This window comes from Strix uralensis, chromosome 2 (genome assembly GCF_047716275.1).
Source record: "Strix uralensis isolate ZFMK-TIS-50842 chromosome 2, bStrUra1, whole genome shotgun sequence".
Taxonomy (NCBI): Eukaryota; Metazoa; Chordata; class Aves; order Strigiformes; family Strigidae; genus Strix; species Strix uralensis.
The window spans coordinates 80,170,569-80,196,542 of record NC_133973.1 but is presented as its reverse complement, the minus strand read 5'-3'; the positions used below and the strand labels follow the sequence as shown (position 1 = coordinate 80,196,542).

Genomic DNA, 25,974 nt, shown 5'->3' with positions numbered 1-25,974 from the left:
TCACATGGTAGTGACTGTACTGAGGGCAACAGCATCCTTGGGGAGGCAGGAGAAGCATGTTTGCTTTTGAAGAGCTGCCCAACAGCTAAAGCACCCACTGCAAATAGCAGGCCTGTGCGCTGTGGGAGCTGCAGTGTTGGCTGCCGCTGCCCAGCTGGGGCGAGAGAGGAGGAGTGGACAAAAGCAAAGGGATCCTGCTGCCCAGCAAGACTGCAGCTATACTGATGCAAAAGCCCTGGAGTTGAATCCCCAGCACCTTCTGGTGTTTCTACTGACAATCTTTGAATAAAACGTATAAATATTCCCTGGAACTGGGACCTGAACCTGGGATTTCCTTTGTCCTGGAGGAAACAATCCCCCATGTCACTCACTCATGGTGAATATTCCCATCAAACCCATCCTGAATATTATTCTTTGGCAATGCAGAAGATGGAAAGACCCAAGCAGTTCAGGGTAAGGAAAGCCTGCAACCCTCTGCCTCTTATTTCCCAAATGCGTGCTCTAAAAAACCAGGGTATCCCATGCAGGAGAGGGACAAGAGCTCCACTGCAGCTTTTAACTCAGCCGTGTTTGAAGAAAGCAGGGATGATCCAAGTACCCTGCACTAAGCCCCTCCAGTAACTTAGTGTAACATGTGCCCTGGCTCCTGAATGGCAGTGGGACTGCCTCCAGTTTCTTCTCAAGGTTATTGTACATTTGAGCATGTGCTGGATCTGTGGCTAAGATCCACAGGGAATTTTGTATCTCAAAACGGACGAGGTTATTGATTCCAGGCAATTTTGGGAGTTAAGTGGTGCCAAGATGCAGACAGTGGAAACTCAGTTTCAGAGATCAGAGTATGGCCCTAATTTTTTTATACATTAATATTGCTTCAAATCCATGAACCAGCTTTATACTTGTGTTTATGAAATTCATGCTTGTTTTGTGGGCAGATTCATAAAAGACATCCTTAGCTTTGCTATTTACCAGCAGCTCTCTTTCAGGCAACCAAACAAATCTACCTCACCCATTTCTAAGACAGAATTGTATTAACACAGGAGCACACGAATTCGGCAAGTGCATGCTCCAGGAGGATGCTGCACATACAGCCTAAGCCAAATCCACTTACAGGCAAGAAAGATAGCTGCATAGTGGTTGCGAGGTAGACTTTTGATAGAAACATGAGAAATTTTGAACACATATTTCAGCATCATGTTATAAAAGGATAGATGACAATTCACGTTGCATCAGGTCCTGGAAATCGTTGCACTGGGGGATTATTGACAAATACACAATTTATCTTGTTCTAAAAACTTGCATCAAAATAATATTTAAGTGCTTGAGACGGTAGACATAGGGAGAAACTTTGAGCAGTTTTCAGAAACGAGCAGTTTTAGTGTCTTGTAAATTAAGCAACAAACTCAGCAGACATAAGTACAGGATTCAAAGATGACACCAGATTCTGGATTTGTGCTGTTAACCCAATTTGCTTCTGTGTCCGTTAACCTTCCACCTTTTGGCTGCCCAGTCCATTGAGCTTGCTACTGCTTGAGGCAGAGACTGTACCTGATCTGCACTTGTGCAACTGCTGTGGTTCTTCTGTCCCAATTTTTGAAAATCTATCTGGATTACTTTTTAGCCCTTGTCATTGAAGCAAAAAGCTTGATAACATGATCTGAGAGATCTTAGGCTGCAGACGACTGGTAAAACCAAGCTGGGAAGTATTATTCTGTGTTATACCTCCAAATGGAGAATTTTCAGCTCTTGGAGTTGGTGATACTACCAAGAGGTGTTTGGAGATTTCAGGCATGATCTGACTTGGCTCAGCCCAGCATTTCTGCCTTCAACCACACATTCGCAATAACCACAGGCTTCTGCACGCTTCTAAGAAATGCCTTTTATTGTATGACAGGAGTTGTCACGTGAACGTCAACAAAAGATATCATTCCATAGCAATACCAAAATCAGATTATTACACAAATGCAAAAACCCAAAACAAAACCAGAGTTAAGATGATGAAAAAGCAGTGCGCTGTTACACAATGTAAAACATATACAGAAAGCCACATTCTTCTGCTAAAGTGTCAGATGCTCATCACCATCACAGGAAATAAGTTATTTCAACTCTTTCTTCCCCCCCCAAAAAAGAGGCAAACTTTAAAGTGAGATATTTCGAAGGGTCAGATTAATACAAAAAGCAGCATTTCCAGGAAAGTTTCTATAACATTTGGATGTTTTGCCCCCTTCTGATCCTTTCTGCCATCTTATTTTAAACATGTATTGGGAAGGTTAAAAGAAACCATCAACACAACTTAAGCAACCGGCACTACTGATGTTGCTCAGAAGAAGGCCCTCCCTCTTCCAAAGGGCAGTACAAACGGTATTGCAGAAGACTATGCCTATCTGGCAAATAAGCTCTGGTTCAGTTCACTAAAAAGAATTTTGCCCTTAAAATAAACAAAACACAAGATAACCAATCCTTGAGAACTGTTAGTTCTGACTCTCCCAGTGGTCTTTTGAGGAGGTGAGGAGCAAAGATACACAAAAATGAATGTCTGAAGAACAATTCTTGAGATCAGAAGTAGAGGCTGTTCCTAGTCTTTTACACCAAACAAACAACAGTTCTGCAACTGATGATTTTCAGTATTACTCTATAAAATTATATGTATTAGAAATAAGACTCTGGAATACTTTAAGGCACCTCATGACCAAGAACTATTTTAAAGGCTTGAATAACTCAGAAGACTGAGTTCTTTTTCCGAGATCCCCAAGAAGGAATGTAGCTTAGGGTAACCAGCTTTGCTATTTCCAAATAAAGCATGAAAATTTTCAAAGTGGAAGTTTAGAACTGCTTGAACATTTCTTTAAAAGGAAACATAAAACACCTTGCCAGAAACATAATTTGTCCATTTAACAGACTAAGACATTCACCAGAGGAAGGCCTTTCTCATACCTGATCTGAGTTTTGCCATTCAGGTACACTGCACTTTAGTTAACTGAAATTAAGCAGGTCAATCTTAACCAATACTCGTCTAGACAAAACAACTATCAACAACAAAACCAACAAAAGAATCTGAAAAAACATTTCCTGATTAAAATATTTTTGTTAAACTAAAAAGATGATACATTGCCAGTGACAGACCCGAATGACTTGCTATCAGTTGTTCTACTCAGCAATTTACGGGTTTCAAGTGTGATTTTGTAAAAAATTTGTTTTCTCTTATATTGACATTTGATACCTACAGCTAGTAATGTCCTGCCAAAACATGTGAAGAAGCAGAATCAGCATTTTCAGAGATACCTAACATTTTTGTGCACATTCAAAAAGCTACAGGATCAAATTAATTCTAGCTTATAGACTGATAGCTAGATCTGTCAGGGTCTCATACCAGTGAGTCTGCAGCAGCCAGCGTTTTGGAGCTCTGCTCTGAAATATAACTTACCATAGATTCATTTCAGAGCTGAAATGAACTAAAACTGTAATTATACCCTTGGTTTACGTATGCATATCTCCTTGGTTCTGATAAAAAAAAGTAAACTCCAGGTATATGGCCAGGAGAACGTACTGTTCTCTTAAGAGTATTTAAAAGTCTCAGTGTATTATTATACATCATACTTACTCTCTTTTAAGAACTATTTAAAAATAAAAAGAATTCACTATTGTAAAACACAGTTAGGCTCTGGATATGTCCTGCTCAATAAAAAAATAAAAAAGGTAAACAAATGAGCTCAAGCACCAGAGTCCACTGCCTTACTGGTCAGCTCACCCCAGCTCTGTTTTGGACCACTCCAGCCAGGTCTTTCCATGACAAATCCTGAGCAGTTTGGACATGGTTCATGCCATAGAGCCCTTCCAAAAGGCAATTACAGACAAAACCATGCAAGGTTGAGCTTTCTTCATGCTACACAGTCCCCCAGCATTATCCCATGTGACTCTATGCACTCAAATACTTCTTTATGTCTTCACATACCTCTGCGATACAAACACCACTCTACTGAGCTGCAGAATAGCCCTATCCTTATTTCAGACAATTTGAATTGAAAAGGAAAGCACACCAAAGCACACTAAATGATAATTGTGTGCTAGGTCCATAAGTGGACTGCATGAGTCTGGAGAAGACAAGGGCCAAGTGATACAGAAAAGTGAATGTGGCTGGTGTGCTCTAAGAAGGATCAGCCATAAGCACTGCTTACATGAGCCAATCTGTGCCATATGGCTTTGGGAACAGGTAGCTGTGCCTGCCTGTCTGCTGTTCAGCACCAGATGTAGCACAAGCCTCATCCTGCGCATCACTGCGTGAAGTTCAGTTCCACTGATCTCAGCGGGATTTGTTGTAGTGTAAGGTGCTACACACCACAGAAGACACGTCAGAACCTGCCAAAAGAACGCTAGGGACAAAAGCATTTAATTTTGTAACTTCCTACTAATGATAGAAGAGGATGGTATCAGCTAAACCTGATGTTTGCTTCCCCCCAGCCCCACCGGGGAAGCTGGCTGGTGGCACTGCAGGTAGTATGAGGCTTTGGCCTCAATTTACTTCTCAACAAGGAAAGTAATTCTGTATTTGAATCAGTTACTTGCTGGTAGAACTGCTTGAAACGAGAAACATTTGTGTTTGCCTTACTTTTAGACCACTGGGTGAACACTGGTTAAATAACATTTGTCTTACAAAGGTAATAGCAAGCATCTTCAGTATTTTTTAAAAAGCACAGTATTTTCCATGTCCTGAAGAGATGCATTGCCTTTTAGTCTCTTCTGTGCCCTTTAAACAGTAAAATGAATAGATTTATTTTCTACCGGACCTCAAAGAGTATATATCTCACTAAACTTGAAAAAATCTGAAGCAGCACAGCACTTGCTTGATTTTTTTTTTTAAACATGGGAATAGTGCCTTTGTGTTAAAGTGCTTTGCTGAATCAGGACATAACCTACGAATACAGAACCTCTCTCTCTCACTGCATTCCTCTCACTATCAGCAACAGCCATTCAAAACTACAGGTTGTACTTTCCCACCTATTCTGGTAGGATGGTAACTTCAAACAGCTTGAGTTCAACAGAATCCCTGATGCAAAACTTTAAATATACTAAGGTTACATATTTTTAACATATATTTAATGAATTTGTTGTGTACCCTGCAGTTACAGCTTTGGCTTGAAGGCACAAATATTAAGGCACAATAAATGCAAATAATGTATACATTTCAATGTGTTGTGTTGAAGATAACTTTGTACTACACGGTATTTAGGTATAATGACATGTCATTCAAATGTTTCCTCAAGTTATTTTAATACCTTTTTTTCTTTGATAACCTGGATAAAGAGAGGAATGTGTGTTAAATTATTTAAATATTTCTTCAGTGCAAAATGTGGTAATTTTCTTCTGAAGTATAGAAGACTGAGATTGATTTTTCAGCATTTGGATTTTAGCAAAATAAAACTAATATTTACATTCATCTTGCACAGCATTATTTGAATTATTTATAAGAAAAAGTATATAGTACTTCTTGCTATCAAAAAGAAGTATTTTTGGCTTGTTCAATTCTGTTTTCTACCAAACTGCACAGCTACTTATGACAGGTAGAAAGACAGTTGCACTAGACAACTAAGTTGTACACTACCAAATCTGCTGTTTAGACATAGCTGTTGTGCTAAAGTGACACTGAAAAAAAATTTGGTTTTTTGCTCTCAAAATATTTCCAAAAGAGAAAAAGGACACATTCCGATTTTTTTAATAAGCTCCAAATATGCACTCTAGACCTGTTAGGTGTCCCGCACCTGTTTAAATAAGAGATCTCTACCACATAACTCTCAAATAAAAACCGAGTCTGCCTAATTTCCTTAGCAATACAAACATAATTAGTTGGAAAGAAAAACATATTGAACATATTGCACTGAAATTAAAGAAAGAGGGACAGTAAAAATTTTCTTCTCAGTATTAAATAGGAAGGATGTCCAGTGCAAAGAATCGCGCCCCCCCCTTTCCTCTCCCATTGACACTTGCAAACATTGTCACTGAGTTTAGATGATCTCAGGTTTACATTCTGTGGAAAACAGTTAAGGTTATTCGAAATCACAGTGCAGTTTCAGTTATGCATAATCCTGAGGAAGGATCCAAGGAGGAGTCTGTAGCAAGTTGACCATTCTGAACAACTTCTGGGTAATTCTTACTGAAGTACACCTAGGAAAAATATCAGATTCTGTGAGTAATTATGCATCAAGCACATTTTAGTTTCACATAAAATTTCAGGAGGTAAATACAACAAAGATAAATACATGTCCTTAAGGAATCCCAACAGGAACTTCTGGTTAATGGCATTCAGTAACTGTGTGTCACTGGAAAAATTAGTAAAATTACTATATGATCTTACATTATAACAAAGTGTGAGAAAAATCCCACACAACCTGTAGATCAACTCAAATTCTGGTAATTCAGATAAATAGATATGTTTTATCACTTTACATTAAACTGGTAAGTAAAATCATTTTACTAGCTCAAAACATGGAGATAAATTAAAAACAGGATGACAAAGAAGCTGTGAAATCTTGCGTCTGCACAAGGGTTTCTCATTTTCACACATAAAATGAACACAATGGATTTGGATGTTAATATCAGGTTGTAATCCCTATATTTTACAAACTATGATTGACAACCATTGAAACTTCGAGGTATATGTATGAAATATCCCAGCGTTTAATTTGTGCTGCAGAGCAGTTATAGGGCCTATAGAAATGTGATCTCTGGATAGTGAACCACAATAATGAAAGAAGAAGCAAAAGCTTTAACAATGACTCAACCAAGCAACTTCTCTAAAATGTAAGATGATACCAAATAATAGGACAGTTCTTTGCCAAGCCTTTGAGTTCCTGAATTCTACCAATTTCTAGCTCAACTAGAAGAGATACAGGTTTCCTGATAAATGTATAATCAGAACATAAAGGAAATGAAATGCTGTCAAGTTTCACTGTTCCACAATCACCAGTTTTTAGTAGCTGTATCATATCTCTGTTCCTTGACAGATGCGCATAACAAAATGAAATAATGTCAAGACTTGTGTGCTCTTATCTAAAAATGTGTTTGGGTGAAAAAGGACTTCAAATACAATTTTTTCAAAGAAGAATGTGAAAAGTTTTGTTTGAGTCTTTAAAAACAGAAAATACACTATCTTCGTAAAGCTGACATGTGTCACGAGTTAGGTCTCATAGTCAGACTGCTTTGACTACGGCTTATGAAACATTTCTCCAATTTATATTTGAGAGTGTTGTCAACAAAGTTCAGTTTGTTTGATAATAATGTCCTTCTCATATATGAATGCATGTATAAAACACGCGGGATAAAAAAGAAATAGTCATTCTATAAAAACATTCCCGTAAGTACCACTGTCATTTTTTGTGCACACATGCTAGCGCAGGATATATGCAAGTTTTAAAGAATATTAAGGTCTGATTTGAAACAACAAAAGAACTGGAAGTCCTGTTAAGAGGCATTCCTCAGTAACCAGCCATGATCAGATGCAACAGAGGAAAGTTAATCAGGCACCTGCCTGCACACATGCTGCAAAGATGGCAGCCCCAGTTGTGTATTCCTATCCCATTCCTGGTTTAAAACATAAAACTTTGGCGTACATTTAATGCAGCTTTTGAATGTCATTTTTTAGAAAAATGTAAAGTTAATAGAAAACCTTGGCACGTTACTAGAGACGTAATGAAATGGCAGCTGCTTTTCAACTGTCTCATTGCAATTCTTCCCCTGAGTCCAATCCCTCAAGATATTAAATGCCCAAGTCTTTATACAAGCCTCTTCCACTGCCAACAGAGCTGCAACCCTTTTAAAAGTAATCACTGAGGTGAGATAACACCTAGTATTTTAATATTTACACATCTGTCATAGCTTTAAAATAAAATAAACCTTATTTTTCCCTCAAACTACTCAAAACTGATTGACGGAAAACCAGCCTTATATCCTGATGCCACCAAAGCTTGTGGAAAAGCCTCTCTCAATGCTGCCAGGAGCACGGAGTACACACCAACTTTTGTTTATCTGAATAAATGAGGACTTTCTGTTTTTTCTTTTTTAACTGTTTGATGACTATTTCTCACTTTCCCGGTAGAATTTTTTCCTAATAGCTTCTTGTAAACTGAGCAAAGATAAAAACACAGACTCACGATGCCAAGCATAACTCTACTGCAGTCAGGCTTACGGGCTAGTTAATATATATTCAGCAGTCTCCAGTTTGAGCCATGCCTGCTTTTTTTTTGACATTTGCACAAAAAATGGGGATACTGAGTGATCCAGAGAGACACATAAATAGTAACATTGGATCAATTTGGAAGCCTGAGCTAAGGTTCCAGCAATAGCTTGATCTTGCAATGCTTAGCTAAGATGCCCACAAGATTTTTTTTTAAAATTAGGTTTCTTCAAAGGCATCCAAGGTACTCTTCCAATTTAAGATGTGTAGTCCCTCTTCATTTATACTTAAAGGATACATGCAGAATCAATACTGTTCCAGAAAATGCATTTAAAGTCTCACCTTACCGAAAAAAGCTCTTGGTACAAGTTTGTTCTACACCAGATTCAGGTCCAAAATGCAATAAATCAAACAGTCATTGCCAAAGCATGGCCACGTTCCAAACCATTTTACTTAGCAACCCACTGTAATGCCTTCTGAAAAGTATGTATATATGTCATATTACCATTTCTTTTTATGTGCAGCATGCTGTTTTTCAACAACAGAAAAAAAGCTGTTCTTCATAAAAACAGTTCTTAGTAACCACAGTAGGAATGTAACAGACTTACTAGTGTAAAAAGAAAAGCCATTGGAATCAGCTCTTCTGACTAAGCAACTTTTCTGAAAGTATGCACGAAACACAAGGGACAGTAATACAAAAACCTTGAATTAATGTCCAAGTCCTTCAAACAGGAAGAACTTTAACTGTGCTTCTGGGTAGCTGCTGACTGGAGATATAGTCTCTCGATTCCCATATTTTTGGGCTGAGTGTGGATAAGCACCATGCTTTGCATTCTTGGCAGATGCTAAAGCTTGTATCTGCCTTCTAGCCTGGGAGTTAGCAAACTTTTTCATCAAACCACATTTCAGCAGAGACTGGTTCCTGGATCTCTTCCCTTCCTGTACAAAATCACATAACATTGATGTGGTAACTGCAGATGACTATATGGGCAAGTAACATCAGGCAATTATTTTTATGTATTTTGAATTATCTTTGAATGCAGTTGTGCAATTGAGGAGGGCTGCAGGGAAGGAAGGAGAGACAGCATGACATGGCTAAATCTCTACAGATGACAGCTGGACAGCCTCACCTCTTGCCATTCCAAGGAAGCTGGCCTTCACTTTACAGACAAATACTGGTCATATGAATTTGAAGCTATCCTTTTAAACATAATTCATATAACCTCCAGATTGTCATACACATACCATAAAAAACGTGGCTAACCCACTCCTTTCTAGTTATAAAATATAAGAAGGTACATTGCAGCAATTAAGAAGGACAGCAGGACTCATTACATAGTCTAGTTAAGGACAAAGCTGTTTCCTCAGTTCTGCAATTAATGCCACGTATGAATTTATAGTGTAAACTCTTAGCCACAAAGCTTCACTTGAAAAACTCTTAAAAGAAAGAGGTTTCAGCAGCTCTAAAAAAATTCTAAGAATATAAACAGACACTGAAGTCTCGTCACTAATCTTCAAAAAGTCCAGTAAAATAGCCTCCAGACATGAGCACGCAGCCTCCATGACAGCACAATATTCATTTTTTTTTTCCAATTTGCTGTTAATGTATCTATTTTTACTAGGAAATAGCCAGGCACCTGCCATTTTGTTTCCTGTCTCTGTGTGTTGCTTCCTGCCTATTCGTCTCCTGTTTCCCCAGGAAACAGTTTGGAGTTTGCCTTCCCCTAGCTCTGCTCCACACATCCAGCAACTTGAGGAGAGGAAAGCATAAAGGCTAGAGATAAGACCTTTGCCTCATCTTGAGAAGCTCTCTCAGGTCGCTACATGCCTAATACCAGTGCCTTACTTGCAGGCTGGAGTAAAGTTACATGACTATGAAGCAAGTTGTTGTCAAACTGAGCACTGGCAGTCTCAGTGCTGAAACTTCATTGACGCTGAGAGAAATAAGACCTTGCTCTGGACATCCTGCTAGGTAAATCATCAAGAAAAGAGAAATCAAGCCAAAAGCTAGTCAAAACAAGTTCCTCAATCACAGGTCATTTTTTTAATCTTATCTCTGCTTCAGCTTTCCATCTGAAAAGTAGAGATGCTATAGCCTCACCTTAGAGGCATATTATGAAAATTAATCCATTGATCTTTCTTAAACACTTTGATTGCCAGAGGAATGCTCACAATTACATTAATAATTTGATACTCAGAGTAGCATTTGAATAGTAAGCAGTAATCAGGCAGAGCTTTGTAGTGAACAAGGAAGCAACAAAACATTCAACAGCTGTTTCTTAATTGAGCCCTGCCCATCCTATGTGCAGGACAGAGTAAGGGTACAAGAATGAAGTAAGAGAAAGCACAAAAATAAGAATGTGATTGCACCCCCAGTGACCATGCTATAATGCACAGGTACTGAACTTCAAACTAAAATTTGACTTTGAAAATAGAGAAGTAACAGATAAATGCTGGACTCTGCAGCCCTACCATGTTTTTACAGCAAGTTTTTCTAAGATCAATGCCCAGCACAGGTGAGTATGTCATATATTATTTACACTTACCGTTTTGTGTACATAGAGAAGGATGTAAGATATCCAAACAGTCTTTCAATGAGGGGTATATAAATACACATCATTTGGAAGTCTGTGTATATCTCACTAAAAAAAGCACTGAAAATGATGGCTTTGCCTTGCAAAGCTGACAGATTCTTTAGTGGAAGGCTTACTGTAACACTGAATATGCTAACTTGAGATAAACAAACTGCAGAGACAAATTTAATTATCCCTTCTTCTAAAATTACCCGTTTGGCTGTTTCAATCAGAGAAGCCGCTTCAGTCTTGCCCACTTGTTGCACCATTTTGTAAAACAAGCCATCTTGTTCTTGCAGCAAAATATAAGGTTCACCATATTCTTTCAGTCTTCCTGCATCTAAAACCTGTTAAATCATCAGAAACCAATGTATTAACACATGAAATTAAAAAATGGATGTTAGAGACTACGCGCAAAGGGGGAAATGTATGTACTTTAAGTGCTAAGATGAATTTTGTATCCTGAAAATAAAATACGTCCTTTTCAAACTAGCATAGCACTTTTTCAGTTTATAGACCTGTTGTACAATTTTAGAGTGCCCTACAGCCATTCCACCTATAGGAATCCAATGCAAAGTTATGCAGAATATGGAAATACAATGTTTGTGAAGCCAACAAAGCAGATTATACGATTCATTGTGTAAGAAAGAAACAAAGAGACCTAAAATGGGCTCTGAAGTAAACAGCTGTGGGTAAAAACCACGCAATAACCACCAAGATGGTTAAGGGAGAATAAGTAGATCTTTTGGATTAGAGGAGGTGAAGATGTAATTAAAGAAAATGAGGGTGTTGCTGAAAAGATAAACAGTTTCTTGCATCAGTTTTTGCCAACTACGTATTAGAAAGATACTTACCCTGAACCTATTCTTTCTACATAAAAAAAGATGAGATGCCACCAGAGACATAGGTGCCCAAAACAGAGGAAGGGAGAAGGAAAAAACAACAGAGAAATGAAAAAGGCATTAAGTCAGTAATCCACAGAGGATATATACAGTCAAAAGTATCAGAAAAATTTAAGAATAAGCTGATTGAACCTCTAAGAAAATATTCTCATACTAGTGACTCTGAGGACTGCATGGTAGCAAATACTGCACTTACATTTTCAAAAGCCTTACGGGATTAATTCAGGGAGCTTTTAGACTAGCATATATATTTTGAGATAAGACAGCAATTAAGTTAAAACAATCATTAAAACACAAATAGAAGATACACAGATCACAAGTAGAATTTGTTCTCCACAGTTTTAGCAAAAGTAAACTGTACCTCACAAATCTGATACAATTCTTAATGCACCAGAAGACAACCAAAGAAGAACTGGTTTATATGGATTTCCAGAAAGGTATCTGGTGTAACTAAATAATGGTGCTACAAGGGACAAATGTTTTTCAAGAACCTGGACAGAAAACAGAGAAATAGAAATAAACAGTGCATTTTTCTTTGTGGAAATCTGAACAGGTTGGAACTGGTGGGAACCACATCGTTCTGGCATATGTGGCAGCTACGTATTTGTTAGTCATCAGAAAAAGGAGTTATCAGAAAAGTGACAAACCTACAAAAATGTGCAGGTAAGTATAGACCAGAGGAGATTCAGATACACCTAACTAACCCAAGAGAATGAGAAACACAATAGCAGGGAAAAGTCAATATTGACAAATGCAATGCACTCAAATACTTAACTGGCTTATAAATTAATGGTATTGACTCAGGAGAGAGATTTGGGTATCAGTCTACAAGTTCAGTACTTTAGTCCATGTGTAGAAGCAGTGAAGTTAAAAAAAAAAAAGAAAGAATTTATGTGAGAAAACAAAAGTAATTCAGAAAATATTTTTCTTCTTATATAAATAAAAAACTGAATACACATGGCATACTATTGAAAAAGATATTGCCACAACAGAGGGACTTCAAGGACTCCTAATCCAAGCCATAATTGTGGTGTACATACTTGTAAGAAAAAAAAAAAAAAAGATCTAAAAAACTGGAGCTGTTGATTTCAGGAAAGAAATTAATAAAAGGTATCATGAGGACAACTTCCAAACCAACAAAAATAGTTTGAAAACTTCTGTTTGAAAGAAGAAACTCCAATGAGCTTGGAGATGAATTCAAAGTCTTGTGAAGAATCTTTAAAACGTGCATTTTGCCTGTGCAACTCCTTACAGCAAAACATCCTGATAGCCAAGAGCTTGGACACATCAGCAAACAGCCCGGACCCCCGTTAATGACAAAACCCTCAGTGAAGCAGGACAGCTGAGCAGATCCCTTTGCCTGCACTGGTATGAAAATTACACGTTGCCGAGATTGCTGTCGACTTCTTTGCCACCAGGGACCCAGCACCAGGGGAAAAGCCTCCACTCCTTCGCTTCCAGTTCAATTAAGTACATGGCATTTGAATGGAAAATAGCTCAGTCAACAACAGCAGCATAATTACATTTAATTTTATAAACCGTATGCACAGAAACCTACAAGAAGTTATTTGCTATTTTCAAAGCTTGTATCTTAGAGCACCCAGCTATGATTTTCCTTTGCAAGTGACTTCCAATACTGTTTGGTATATAGCTGAAGAACGTGCTCATGGAAAAATTTTAAAATATTAGTAATATTGCATAGCACAATATATAGTAATTTAATATACAATAGGTACGGTGTTTCACCTGCAATGATACACATGCTGATTTTTCAGTGTACTTAGTCCTATCCCATTTAACTGAACATTTAAGGATTAATTACAAATATAATTTTAAATTGCAATTTTAGATGAAATTTTATATACTACAGTATGTCACAGTTAAGGACAGCTTCCTTAAAAATGCAATAAATTAGTTTATCATATAGCGTTCAACATAATTAAATTGAGGTGATGCAGCATAGGACATCTCTGGTGCCTTGAATAAGTAAAGTTTTTTTCAACATAGCACTAGATTATGTAACCATGCCTTAATAAAGAAAACAAAAAGCATCTTTATTAAATGTGTCTCTCAAGTAAAAGAGCTACCGTAGAAAAGTAAAGGGTTTTTTAAAAATTATATTACTGCGGTATTTGAATTTTAACATTAATTTTGCAAATATCTGAAACAACCACAAACATGGATAATCTTTCTCCTCCAGAGAACCTGGGAGGGAAAAAGGAAAAATTTATTCTTCCTTGACACGTTTTAAACAGCCAAGTCCAGAAGATTAACAGATAGAGTGAGCGATTTATGTCTAGAAGAAAATAATTCCATTCACATTTTAAACAAATCATTAATCTATTCATAACCCTTCTTGGGGAGTAACACCAAACTTGTGTGATGAAAATAGACAGAACAAACACAGAGAAAACAAGCCATGTTACTTTTTTAAAAATCTGAAATGAAATAAAGAATGAAACTGAACAGACAGTATCATTCCTACAAGTCAGGAAGTCTATAAACCCTATTCACCAAGGAAAAACAGTTTCTACTAACTGCTGTCATCTATGAGACAATGGAGAAAATTTAAGTTGATTTACTTGGTATTTGTACATTTATATACTTATACATTTATTAAAAAGTGCTTAGACAAAGAGATAGACACTCTTCTTTGAAGAAATATGTGCTGATAAAATTTAAATAAACAAACAGGTACTTTGGCTAAGGCTTTGCATACTCTTACTCACTGACTCCAAGCCAAATTTAAATCATTAGGACTTCAAAAAGCCAGCTAATCATTCAGGAAAGGAGGAATCTGGTGTTTACCAGCCACATATTTTCTGATCAACTTGCATACAATGCTTATCACTGCACAATACGACCGAATCGAACCCAGATGCATTCCAAGGCAGTTGTACCAGTGGAACTTGATACAGAAAAGCCAGAGAAGCTCGTAGCTGGCGAAATCAGATTGGCAGCGTGATTATGGAGGACACACGCAGGAGCACAGAACTCTGAATCAGACTGGGATTTCATTATAGACTTTTAATGCAGATATTGAGAGAGGTAGATTTTGTGGACAAATCATTCAACCTTTCAGCTCCTTGGGCTGACTCTGTAAAATACACCAAATAAAGACTCATAATCATTCTGTGGGAGTTAACTGCCTGTGACATACTTAGCCCAGAGTAAAATAAAAACAAACATAAAAAAGCTATATAAACCCCAAGTAGTCCTACATAAACCAGTGCCAGATTCTCCACTGTCTTGCACTGGCAGTTTCTTTTACCTCGCCTGCACTATTCTTGCCTTTGTAGTCACATTCTTATGACTTCAGCAGGATTTTCTCAAGTGGAAGAGTTAACTCCAGCAGTACAAAATCGGCTGCTGGTGATCATGCAAAAGAAAGCACGCAGGAAAATTCTCTTTCAATGAAATTTGCTCACGTCCTTGCGTAAGGTGAAACTGCTCTTTACTTATAGCTATCCAGATTATCCTTCTCAAGCAGCACTATTCAGACATCTTAAGTTCAAACAGGGCTCAAATGCTGTATTTGTCGTCAGCAAAATCCTCTCATGCCACCTAATTCCACTCCATCTAGTGTTTCATCCTCGTTGAATAGTCTGGGGCAGTGACTGCTCACCTCAGCTGTGATTTTTTCCAAAGGATAAGCACCATGTTAGGTAGAAGGCAACATAGTTTTGAACAGCACTTTGTTTGACATAGATGAACAGAATAACATAGAAAGAATGACATTAAAATCTTGGCAGGGAAGGACAGAGAAACAGAAAAGTATTTGAATTTGACTGACCTGCAAAGGCAAACATGAAAAAAGTATTAGCCAATTAAATGTGTTGTTTATGTTAACTCTAGCTAGCAGTTAGACTATTTGCCTATGCCATAAAAATGTTGCTGAACTAAATTTGTATAAGAATTGCCAACTACAAAATAGTTGTCCATTTTGCTTCATCTGTAACCTACCAGGGTTATCTACCTCCACTTTGCCTAGGTCCCCCCAAAAACCCCCAAACTTTGCAGTATTTCCATTCTGTAGCCTCATAGTTTAACATATTAACCATGCCAAAAGAGCAGGGGATGGAAGAGAGAAAGAAATCAGAGATCCATTTCACAAAGAAAAGAGAGAAATGAGACAATGAATGACAAGAATACTACATCAAGATAGTCCAGTTTCCAGTGGAGACCTAGACAGCAGAACCAGGACTGCACCTTTTCTCCCTGATGCTTCCTGCAGCTAATCTATATTGTTCTGTTGCACAGGACTTTGGAAAAGCAAACATTCATTTTGTAAGTGAATTTAAAGTCTTCTTTGTGGATTAATATAACTAAAAGAAATATCATTAGCCACAGAATGAGAAAGAGCATGGACCCTTAAAAATGCTGTAACAAATACCATGTACTTATGGCTATCCATAGACACAAAAAAGAAAGTTCTAAATCTTTCTAACTTTCAGCAACAAAAGCAGACAAACCAAGAGAACAATAGTTATAAAACATTCTGAGAAAAAAACCAGTCCAAGGTTGGAAGTGTTCAGCAACAGAGGAGGGGGGCATGGGAATTTATTTCAATTACTATTGAGGAATGACTAGTATTCTTATTCACGTTCATCTTCACCATAAAGCCAGAGGGAAAATGGGACATTTAAGAGTTGATCATAAATGTTTTTATTTCCTATTCAAAAGGAAAATAATTCAAGCAAATTATCTCCTAGGGAATACATCTGATTTAATTTAGACTTGGAGAAGACATCACCAAACAACAAAATTATTATTAAAGTTCAAAACTCCACTAGGAGTACAACTTTGAACAATGTTTTCCTCAGAGAGCATACATCAAGATGATCTTCAATAAAGTCCTGGGAAGAGGAGAATATTCAGGAGATGCTTCTGGTTACATCATATTATAAGAAATATATTTACCCAAGACAATACATAGCTTTGTGGGAAAGAGTCAACAGCCTGTGCTCCAGTTGGCATTAAGTTCAGATGCAAGCATGTTCTGTCTCTTCCGTCTCATCATGGTTTGTCAAAACAGATCAGAAACATGTACATACTTCTCTGAATAATCATTTATAAATACCAACCTATCTAAACAGGTTTGCGAACATTGAAGAACATTGAGAAGGCCACAGATATAACTCAGGAGCCATTTTAAAGTGGTTTTGGGTTTTTTTTGGTTTTGTTTTCTTTTTTAAGGGGTTTTTCTCTCTCCCCCCCTTTTAAAAGTTTTGGTGGTGGAGCTTTGTTTGGCTGTCTTTTGTTTCTTTGGGGTGGTTTTTTTTTTTCAGTCTTCAGGTTTAATCTAAGCATTCCCCAAGCTCCTTCAGGGTTCCTAGACAAATTACCAGTAACTCCAGACAAATTTGGTGTCAAATAATGTACATACATATATCATGTGTACAAACAAAGCAGAGCACACTTGAGCATTTACCTTCTTATAATCTGAATTATTATTTTCACACTTTCCAAATATTTCACCTCAGTAGAGTTTAAATTTGCTGTAACAATGCCAAATATGCCTCCAGTCACTGGGATTTGACATGTATCTCCTGCCCACCTTCCCCTGTTTCACAGAAAAGGCAACTTCAGACATTTTGTTCTGTAACCAGAAATAGCGGATTTCTTTAAACTGAAATTACTCCTGAGCTATAACTTAGGGAAAATTGAGCATGCAACACTGCCTGGTAAATTATTCCACGTATGAGTTAGCTTTATTTTTCTTGCAGAGGCTTAAAAATCTACCTTCTTTTTCTCTGTCTGACGACACCCCACTGTAAGCTGTCTGGAATGTTGTGGGAAAAAATATCAATTATGCATGTAGTAATGAGTCTTATTCTACTGATAATCATTCAATATTAACTCCTTGTGTATCTTGCTGGAGGAAAGCAGCCTGTTAAGGAGTCACTGCAGATGCTTCTTGTATTGTTCAGTTTCCTCACCTCAAAACATCTGATAAACCAGTGCAGCTTCAACCTTTCCCTTAGAGAGTATGAAGGGACCTCATGCCAGTTCTTACCAACTTGCTGACAAAACTCTCCCTTGGTCAATCAGTAATGACTGTTTCCATCACTGTAAAGCCACATTTCTCAATTGGGATTGCAGAATGGCTCAAATGCGGCCTTGAAGTGATAGAAGATACACTTCAGCTTAAGAAATCGCACTCTTTAATAAGGCTTTTGAGGGTCTTATAAGGTTAGATAAGCTACAAGGATATCATACTTTTCAAGACATTAAGCAATATTGCAGGTGACTGGGCATGTCTCTTGGTTTTATCAGTTTCTGATGACAATGAACTTGTGGCTCAGCTGCCATGCACACAGTTTTACCTTATCAGAAACTGTCTGCTCAAAGCATCAGCCACCAGCATGTCCTGTGCTAATTTGCTTTTAAACAGTAATATAGTATTTCTGAGAGAGAAAAAAAATCATTCTCTAAAGATGTTTTAGTATGCCTAGTATGGTCTGGATTCCATACCATTGTCTTTAAAGAAACATCATTCGACCATCCTGTCCTTATACTGATGGAAACACATTTACACACAAATGCCTGACAGAAAGAGATCAAGGTGCATAAAACATTGGCTTCACTTCCTGTAGTAATTCAAATCCAGCTCTTCATTTGAATGCTCCCAGCTAAAGTACTGCCTCAATAATTAGTTGTTTTATTTGGGCAAAAGAAAAAATCTTGTTGGGCAGCCCTCCTCAAATGGAAGCAGCTTTTAAGAACTCAAAGATGCCCATGTTTTGGAGAGATGTGGCTTAAAACTGGCAAAGAGAATCAACAGTCCTAATATCTTTTCAAGCGCACTGGGATTTTGACTCATTTTAGAGACAGCTGGGCCAGATGTGGTATATACAACTTCATAGACACTTTATTTCAGCTGACAACACCTGCTCTGATACATGACCATAGCTCAGTACATAGCACATAGCTCAGTATTTTATGCAAAATCTGGCCTAAACATCAGTATCTTCTCTTAATAGTAAAGATGCATAAATTACTCAGCTTTGAAAACAATGTGTTCGCTGTTGATATTTGTTGAACTCGATTACTAAATTCCAAGAAAGAACATGGAAGGATCTGGTTTTCCCTTGTGGTTTGCTAAACATCAACCCAGTTTCAGAAGATCTGGGAATGGTAGAAATTGCCTTTGTTCAGATTCAAAAGAAAACTGATCATTTCTGAAAAATCACTTGCTAAATGCTCAACTCTTCCAGAAACTCTGCAAGTCTTGAGTTACCAAATGAAAGGAGAAACCCAACAGTTCCCAGGCCCTTTGCTTTCCATCAGTTGGCCAGACAGGCTCCAACTCAGCCAAGAGCCAAGTAGGTAGGCTGGCATTAATCACACGCAACATCTGGTGGAACTGCTTAAAAACACCAAAGAGTCTCCCTGAAATATTTGATCAGCTCTTATAGCTAAATGCTCCTTCCTAAGTTTTCACCTTTGATTGTTTCAATCCTGAAAATCTGGACATCCACAGTTTACCAGTCACCTTACAGAACACATGTACACAAGCAATGTTTTTACTGTGTACATACTGATATTCAGGTATGCCGACACCAAGTATTCTTTCACCTCCCCTCTGCAAGGCATCTCACCTATCACCATTAATTTCTGTCTTCTGCTCCATGCAGGTCCCCTTCTGTGACTATCCTTCATATTCTTACCTTCACATTTCTTCACTCAAGAGACTTTGGTCCTACAGCACAGTTGGGATTTTTCTTAGGTTGAATAGAAAATAATAAATTTTAATATTCTAAAATTCTAATATTTCCAAGACAGAGGCTTAGTCAAAAATGGAGTTTTATTAGTGTTTGTTCCTTTTGAATAATGACAGCAGGTGCACAAATATGAATGTAGCAACTTTACTGTGGATTACTGGATTCAGATCCACAAGGTACTTTAAGGTTTCTACGAAGAATTAGGTGCCTAAGTATCTTTGGAGACCTGATCCCTAGTTTCAAAAATTTGGCTTTCATTCAATCCACTATAATCCATTAAGCTCCCTTTATACTCTTTTAACAGAATAAACGGACTTCAATAGCACAAGCATAATATGCAATAATATTTCACTACACTCTAGATACTGGGCTAATGTAAGGTCAAAACCCTTTTCAGCTCTGTGTTACAGAACAAAAAAAAAAATACCCATTTTATACCCTTACAGTTCTCCTACTTTAGAATTTTGAAGGACTGAACAACAGCTCTGAATGTAGCCCTAATTACTTCTACTATTCATAAAGTTTCATGTTTTACCATCCCAGGCTTCAGGAAAATTTACAGTCTTGCCAGTTGACCTCTCTTAGACATCTTATGTACTTGAGGGCCTGTATCTAACAGCAGGTAGCTCTCCACCAAAGAAACAGTCCTATATGTACATACTTAAGAGGAGAGACTCAACGCTAACAGCAACGTGCAGAGTTTTCACAAAGAACTGTTCTGCAACTAGGACTGCACATTTCTGTATCTTGCAACCTACATAATCCCCCCTAAACAGAATGTCTAGGATTTACTGTAAAACATATTTGTTTTCCAGCAGTGATATTTAAATAAGTAGCAAAAAAGCCAGCAAAAGAAGAGGCAATCGAACACAGCACCACCTTCCTACGTTCTCCACATCTCCATCTGAAGCTGGGCCACTGCAGCGAAAGCTCACATGAAAGCATTGGTACGGCAGCTGGAGCTCCCCAAATCTTTCAAGAGTTCTGCTTCTCACTGGGCTGCAGATTCAGATTCCTTCACGCTTATTCTCCTTCTAGCTCCATGACTCTTGCATTTTTGGGAGCACAACACTTCAAAAGGAAGGGTGGAGACTGGCCTTAACCTGACTGCCCTGGGTACACTGGTGGGTATGGCATCTTTCTGGGAATGGGGAACATTGCATCCAGACCTCCTCAGACAGAAGACAATGTAAAGCACAGATTTCTTCACTTCCTGGAAGAATGCTGTCATCCCCATGCTAAGGAAGGGCAGCATTGCCATCACTATCATGTTTGCTTAGGTTGTCTTATTAACACCACCGCCTCATTTCCAACTGGATGGATGAAGGATACTGATGCGCAATACTGGGTCAGATACCAGAACTCCAGAGAGACAAGCGCTCAGACCCTGTCTACGGCATAGCATTTTCTGTCTAGCTGTAGGTGACCTCTTCATCATGCAAACTGCCTGGCTCTTTCTCCAGTTTCCCCTTTGCCTTCAAGATGTTTACACCTACTCTTGGTGGACTGATTGCCCTGCTGAGGTTAGATGCGTACGGTGCATGAAACACGGTACCTGATTTATGAGGTCCAGATGTTCTACCACCATAAACATAACATCAGAAAAATGAGAACAACTGAACGAGGGAGGCTTACCGGAAAGATGTGGGAAGTAAATTTCTATTGACCAAAAAAACAACTCAAGTCTGGCTGTGAAGCACATTGTATTGTTACCTTGAATATCAGTCATTTCAGAATGCAACCACAACAGGTTTTCCCATAAATAAATCAAATCTCTTCCCATGATTCTCTTCATCAAAAACTTCCTATTTGAATGACAGTTTTTAATTACTAGATCAAGTTCTGCTTGCATGAAGAGTTTCCAGTTCAAAGAAGTATTGCACTGATATGAAAAGTCTCTGTGGAGAAACGTCCTTGTCATTGGAAAATGCACAAGTCTTGACTACTCCGTGGCTTTCCTATAGAAAGACCACAGCATAGTATATAGAGCAAACAACTGCATCACACTCTTGTCAGATGCATATACTTAATTTGCTACTGATCCACTATGTCCCTGGGTGAGCCTCAATTTCTGTATGCTTCTGTTGTCCCCTCTGTAAAAACAGAGTTTCTAAAAAGTATTTCTCAACCTGGAGAAGAAGCAAAGAGGAGGGGGAGGAGTGGGTGATGAGGATTTTATGAGATCTGACTGGAAGTCTTGGGAGTGGTGCCTCTCGGCTACCCCGGGCTGCTCCTGGCTGGGTTTGGTGAGCTGCAGATGCAGTTCATGTAAAAGGCTCTCTCCCTCTAAAGTGAGGACAGGGCAGGGAAACAGCTGTTGCGGTGGAGGGAAGCTATGTGGAATGAGGGGCCAGAGGAGCGAGCCTAAACTGAGCTTCTGCCAGGATTTGCCATCACAGAAGAGGCAGCTGCAACATTTATCCCATCCTTCTGCCAGGAAGCAGGGTGGCTGCCTGTGCCAAAGAGCAAAACGGGTACTGCTAGCACTTGATGGGAGGAGTTACAACTTGGGTTCTCAAACTAATGAAGAAGAAGGAATGAGAAGATCTCCTATGAGACTCTGGAGAAGCTCAGAGGGAAGAAAAGAAAAAAATAAAAGAGTTTGAAAACCACTGGATTATAATTTTATGGTAGTATTATTTGATGGTCTGACTTAGCAAGTCTTTCGAACTTTGGTTCCAAAGATTGTATGGATACTTCCCTATCTCACCCAGGTGTTTGAAGTTTAATTAATTAATGTTTGTAAAGAGCGTTACAATTTCCAGATGAAAGGTCCTATGCAAGTGCAATGTAGTATTACTCATTGAGGTGATTGGGTTAGAGAGTATCACGTTACACAATACAGCTCTTCCCTCAATGATTTTAAGTGTTTGAAGTTCTGATAAAATATGTTTATCACTAAGATAGATATAATGGAAATACTCTTAAGGCGTGACCTGGATTATGAAACCAGAGGTATGGTTTTGGGAATGGAACAAACGAGAATTAAAACAACTCCTGAGGCCAGATTTGTCTACAGTTGTATAAAATCTATTCTGTTCTTCCTTTTTTTCCTCTTCCAGTAGGCTTTTCTTCTCTTCTAAAATAGAACCGGTTATTACGATGGGTGTGAGCAGACATGCAACAGTTCACGTTCAGTTCCTATTTCCATACTCATCCAACTTGACATTTTCTCATGACTTTCTCAAAATTATTTTCTGTTCAAATTTTTTTTTAAAAAATGTTTGGATTAACTCTAAAAGTGAACTTTTTTTGGGAAAGCTCTGCTTTAACCAGCAATTAAATTGAATTAAGTCAAAAGCTTGTGGACAACACCAAACTGGAGATTACAGTCAATACACTTAAGACAGGGTTGACATTCAAAGATAGATCTAGACAGGCTAAAGGAATAGGTCAGCATGAACTTCATGACACTCAACAATGACAGATGCAAAGTACTGAATCTGGAATGGACTGACCCCCTGCATCAGTACCAGTTTGGAAGTAACTGCCTGAGCGTCAGCTGTGCTGAAAAGGAGGTGGGGTCCTGGTGTTCCGTAAGCTAAACAGGAGTCAGGCAGTGTGCCATGGGTATCAACAGGAGTGCAGATCAAGTGAATTGCTTTATTCAGTGATCACCATATCAGATCTGGAATATGGTGACCAGTTTTGACCCCTTAGTACATGAAAGATGAGGGTAAATTGGAGCTAGTTCTAAATAGGGTCACCAGGGTGGTCAGTGGACTGGAGCACTTAACCTTTGAGGAGCTGACACAGAAGGGCTTGCTCACTCTGGAGAACAGATTGCTTCAGAGGACTTTACAGCAATCTTCCCATACCTACAAGGAAGTTACTGAGAAGACAGAAGCAGGCTCTTTAGTGAGATACACTATGGGAAAACAAGAAACAATTGCCATAAACCCAAGCGAGGCTTCAACTGGATATTAAGAAAATAAAAGGTTTCATGGCAGATAATTAAGCACTGGGGCAGGTTTTCCAGAGAGGTTGTGGAATCTCCATATTTCAAGGTTTTCAAGACCCAATTGGAAAAAGCCCCGAGCAACCTGATCTGAAATTAGTGCTGACCCTGCTTTGAGCAGGAGGTTAGACTAGAGACCTCCTGAGGTTCCTTTCAATCTGATTCAGTGGGAAGGGAGGGAAACCCTAGTTTGTGTTCAAGGTTATGTATACTTGTTCAGGAATGGGCTTGGACTTTTGCAACTGAATTAAGAGAGTTGAACAAGTTTGAGCAAAATTCGTTTGAAAAATAACTTCACTCATTATTTGTCAAAAGACAATTGTTAGGTTCCGACTTTGTTGTTCTTCCCTCATTTTCTAACAAATTTACTGTGATAGCAAACAACACAGATTTGGGATGGCTTATAAATGAAGGCATTATTGCACCTATTGCACCTAGAGGTCTCAGTTAACAAGAGAAACAAAACCAGGGTTTTTAATAGTGGGCAATGGAAGAACAATACACTGCAGTTTGTGCATTCTTACTCTTAAAAAAGAAGCTGCATCAAGTTAAATTTGAGAATTACTAAAATACATTATTGACTAACCAAATTTTAAAATACACTGAAAGCTTTCTTTAGTGGAGTCTTCTCAATTTTTGTGATATTTAAGTAAAGATTAATTTTCCATGAATGCTGTTTTTATTGTTAACAGCACTCATTAACAGTTAGTCTTCTAGAGGAATATTATTTTTCCTTGCATTTTTAACACACATTTTTCTTATTCTTCCAAAATTCTGTTATATTCCCACTAGGAGTTACATGCCTGAGTAAACCAAGTAATTAAAAGTGTAACTAAAGCACAGCTGCCATAATTCTGATCATTTTAAATATGCGATCATATTTCCAATTTGTCTGGAAACAGAATCAATAACTGAATAAGGATGTCAAGAAAACAGGTTTGTTAAGGGAGTCACATGTCAAGTTTCTTCCTTTTTTCTGTCCTATGCTTCTCACACTACTCTCTCTCCGAAATATTACAGCAACCAGTAAGAAGATGAAAATGAAGCAACGAAAAATATTTAAGAGTTACTAATGACTGCGGACTCGAAGGCACATCTTGCAATGAGTTTCTTAATACTCTAAAGAGTTCAAAGACATTCAAAAGAGACTGTATTAAACAATGTATGCACATAAACGAACTTTCCTTTTAGGAAACTAGAAATCTTAATAGTGGCTAAACTGAAACAACATCAGGTTAAGAATAATGTACAGACTCTAAAAATGCAGTAAGAGTAGCTATATAGTTGCTAATAAGCACTTTGGGAAGAATGGCGATTTCTAGGCTTTGTTGCAATGATTTTTGGCAAAAAAAAAATAAAACGTCTAAGTTTTCATTACAACTGCATGATATTAAAGGTAAAACTAAGAAAACATCTTCATGGAAAGAGCATTCTGTGCATAACATGCTAATAGTAGTTAATGAACCAAAACCCACAGAAATCCCTTTGGACAGCTAACAAACACACAGAGCTATTAATTAGGTCACAGTTGTTTCCTCACAAATCTTTTGTTCACTTTAGTTGTAGAAAACACCAACATATCCATTAGACCTGTGGGGAGGTATTCACCAGTGAAGAAAATATTTATTTATTATATGTTAAATGCTTGCAATTATATGAATACTTATGGCAGTTCTGCTGGTTTCTGTCTTTGTAAGTAAACTATAATCACTCAGTTCACAATCTATTCTACTCCTCAGAACACCACTCACCTCAGTAGATCCAACTGTTTCATTTTGTGTACTTCAGGCAACCATTGTAACTCAACCACAGATTTTAAAATGTTTTGAGCATCCAGTAAAAAAAACATGGAAAGAATTAACATGCTTCATTTTCACAAAACAAAAGTTGAAGAAAGTATTTTTTTTTAAGGTTACCACCGAGACGTGAAGGGTAATTTCTGCTTGAAGCCCAGTTAGATTTAAGTTCCACTCGCAAACACGGTTTGCCCACTATGTCAGTTACTTCATCAAATGACTGTGAAGAAAATGCTTGCAAAGGGCTCCTGTTCCTACTGCAGAAAACTGCAGGCTGCATGTCATTTCAAGGACACAAACCAGCCTGATTTCCTGAGAGCCTAGGGAAGACCACTGCCTTTATGAAAATAATCAGCAAGTATTTCCTAATTTCTATGCAGGTGCCCTCTACTGTGGGGCAGACAAGATGGCAGAGAGGGTATTTCAGAGTGGCAGAGTATATCACTGCTCTGTTGGGAACAAAGATGGCAGAAGCTGCTGGATTAGTGGTGCTTCATCTTTTCTGTTTGAACCTCGCTTTAGAAAGCTGGCTATGTTCATTACCTCACCAGTCTAGTTCCACTTCTCCCACCACCCTTGCCCCAGGGCAGCTGCTGCCTTAATGTCTCCTACCCTGGAACCTCTACCACTTCCTCCTCGCACATCCCATACCACTAACTATTGTCACTGCCTCCCTCAGCCCACCGAGACTGAATTAATAAACCTGACCGAATCCGGCTGACTCTGTCCCGAGCCTCTTGGGTGTGTCTTCACAGGCTCCTAGTGCTAGCGGAGTTTATTTGCTCAGGTCTGCTGCTGTGTCTCACCTGCGATGGGTTCATGCCTTGCAGGTTGGAAACCACAGGGCCAGATAATGT

General features: G+C 38.3%; 1 protein-coding gene across 2 annotated transcripts in view; it reads right to left on the bottom strand.

Annotated features, from left to right (window-relative positions):
- Positions 1-1,861: 1,861 nt before the first annotated feature.
- ABCC4 (ATP binding cassette subfamily C member 4 (PEL blood group)) overlaps positions 1,862-25,974 on the bottom strand; it is a 155,872-nt gene continuing 131,759 nt past the window's right edge. For both annotated transcript variants that reach the window (XM_074859423.1, XM_074859420.1), the window contains 2 exons: positions 10,950-11,084; positions 1,862-6,156 (listed from right to left, as the gene is read on the bottom strand). In XM_074859423.1, coding sequence (XP_074715524.1) covers positions 6,049-6,156; positions 10,950-11,084 — 243 coding nt within the window. In that variant the 3' untranslated portion in view covers positions 1,862-6,048. The remainder of the gene's footprint in view (positions 6,157-10,949; positions 11,085-25,974) is intronic.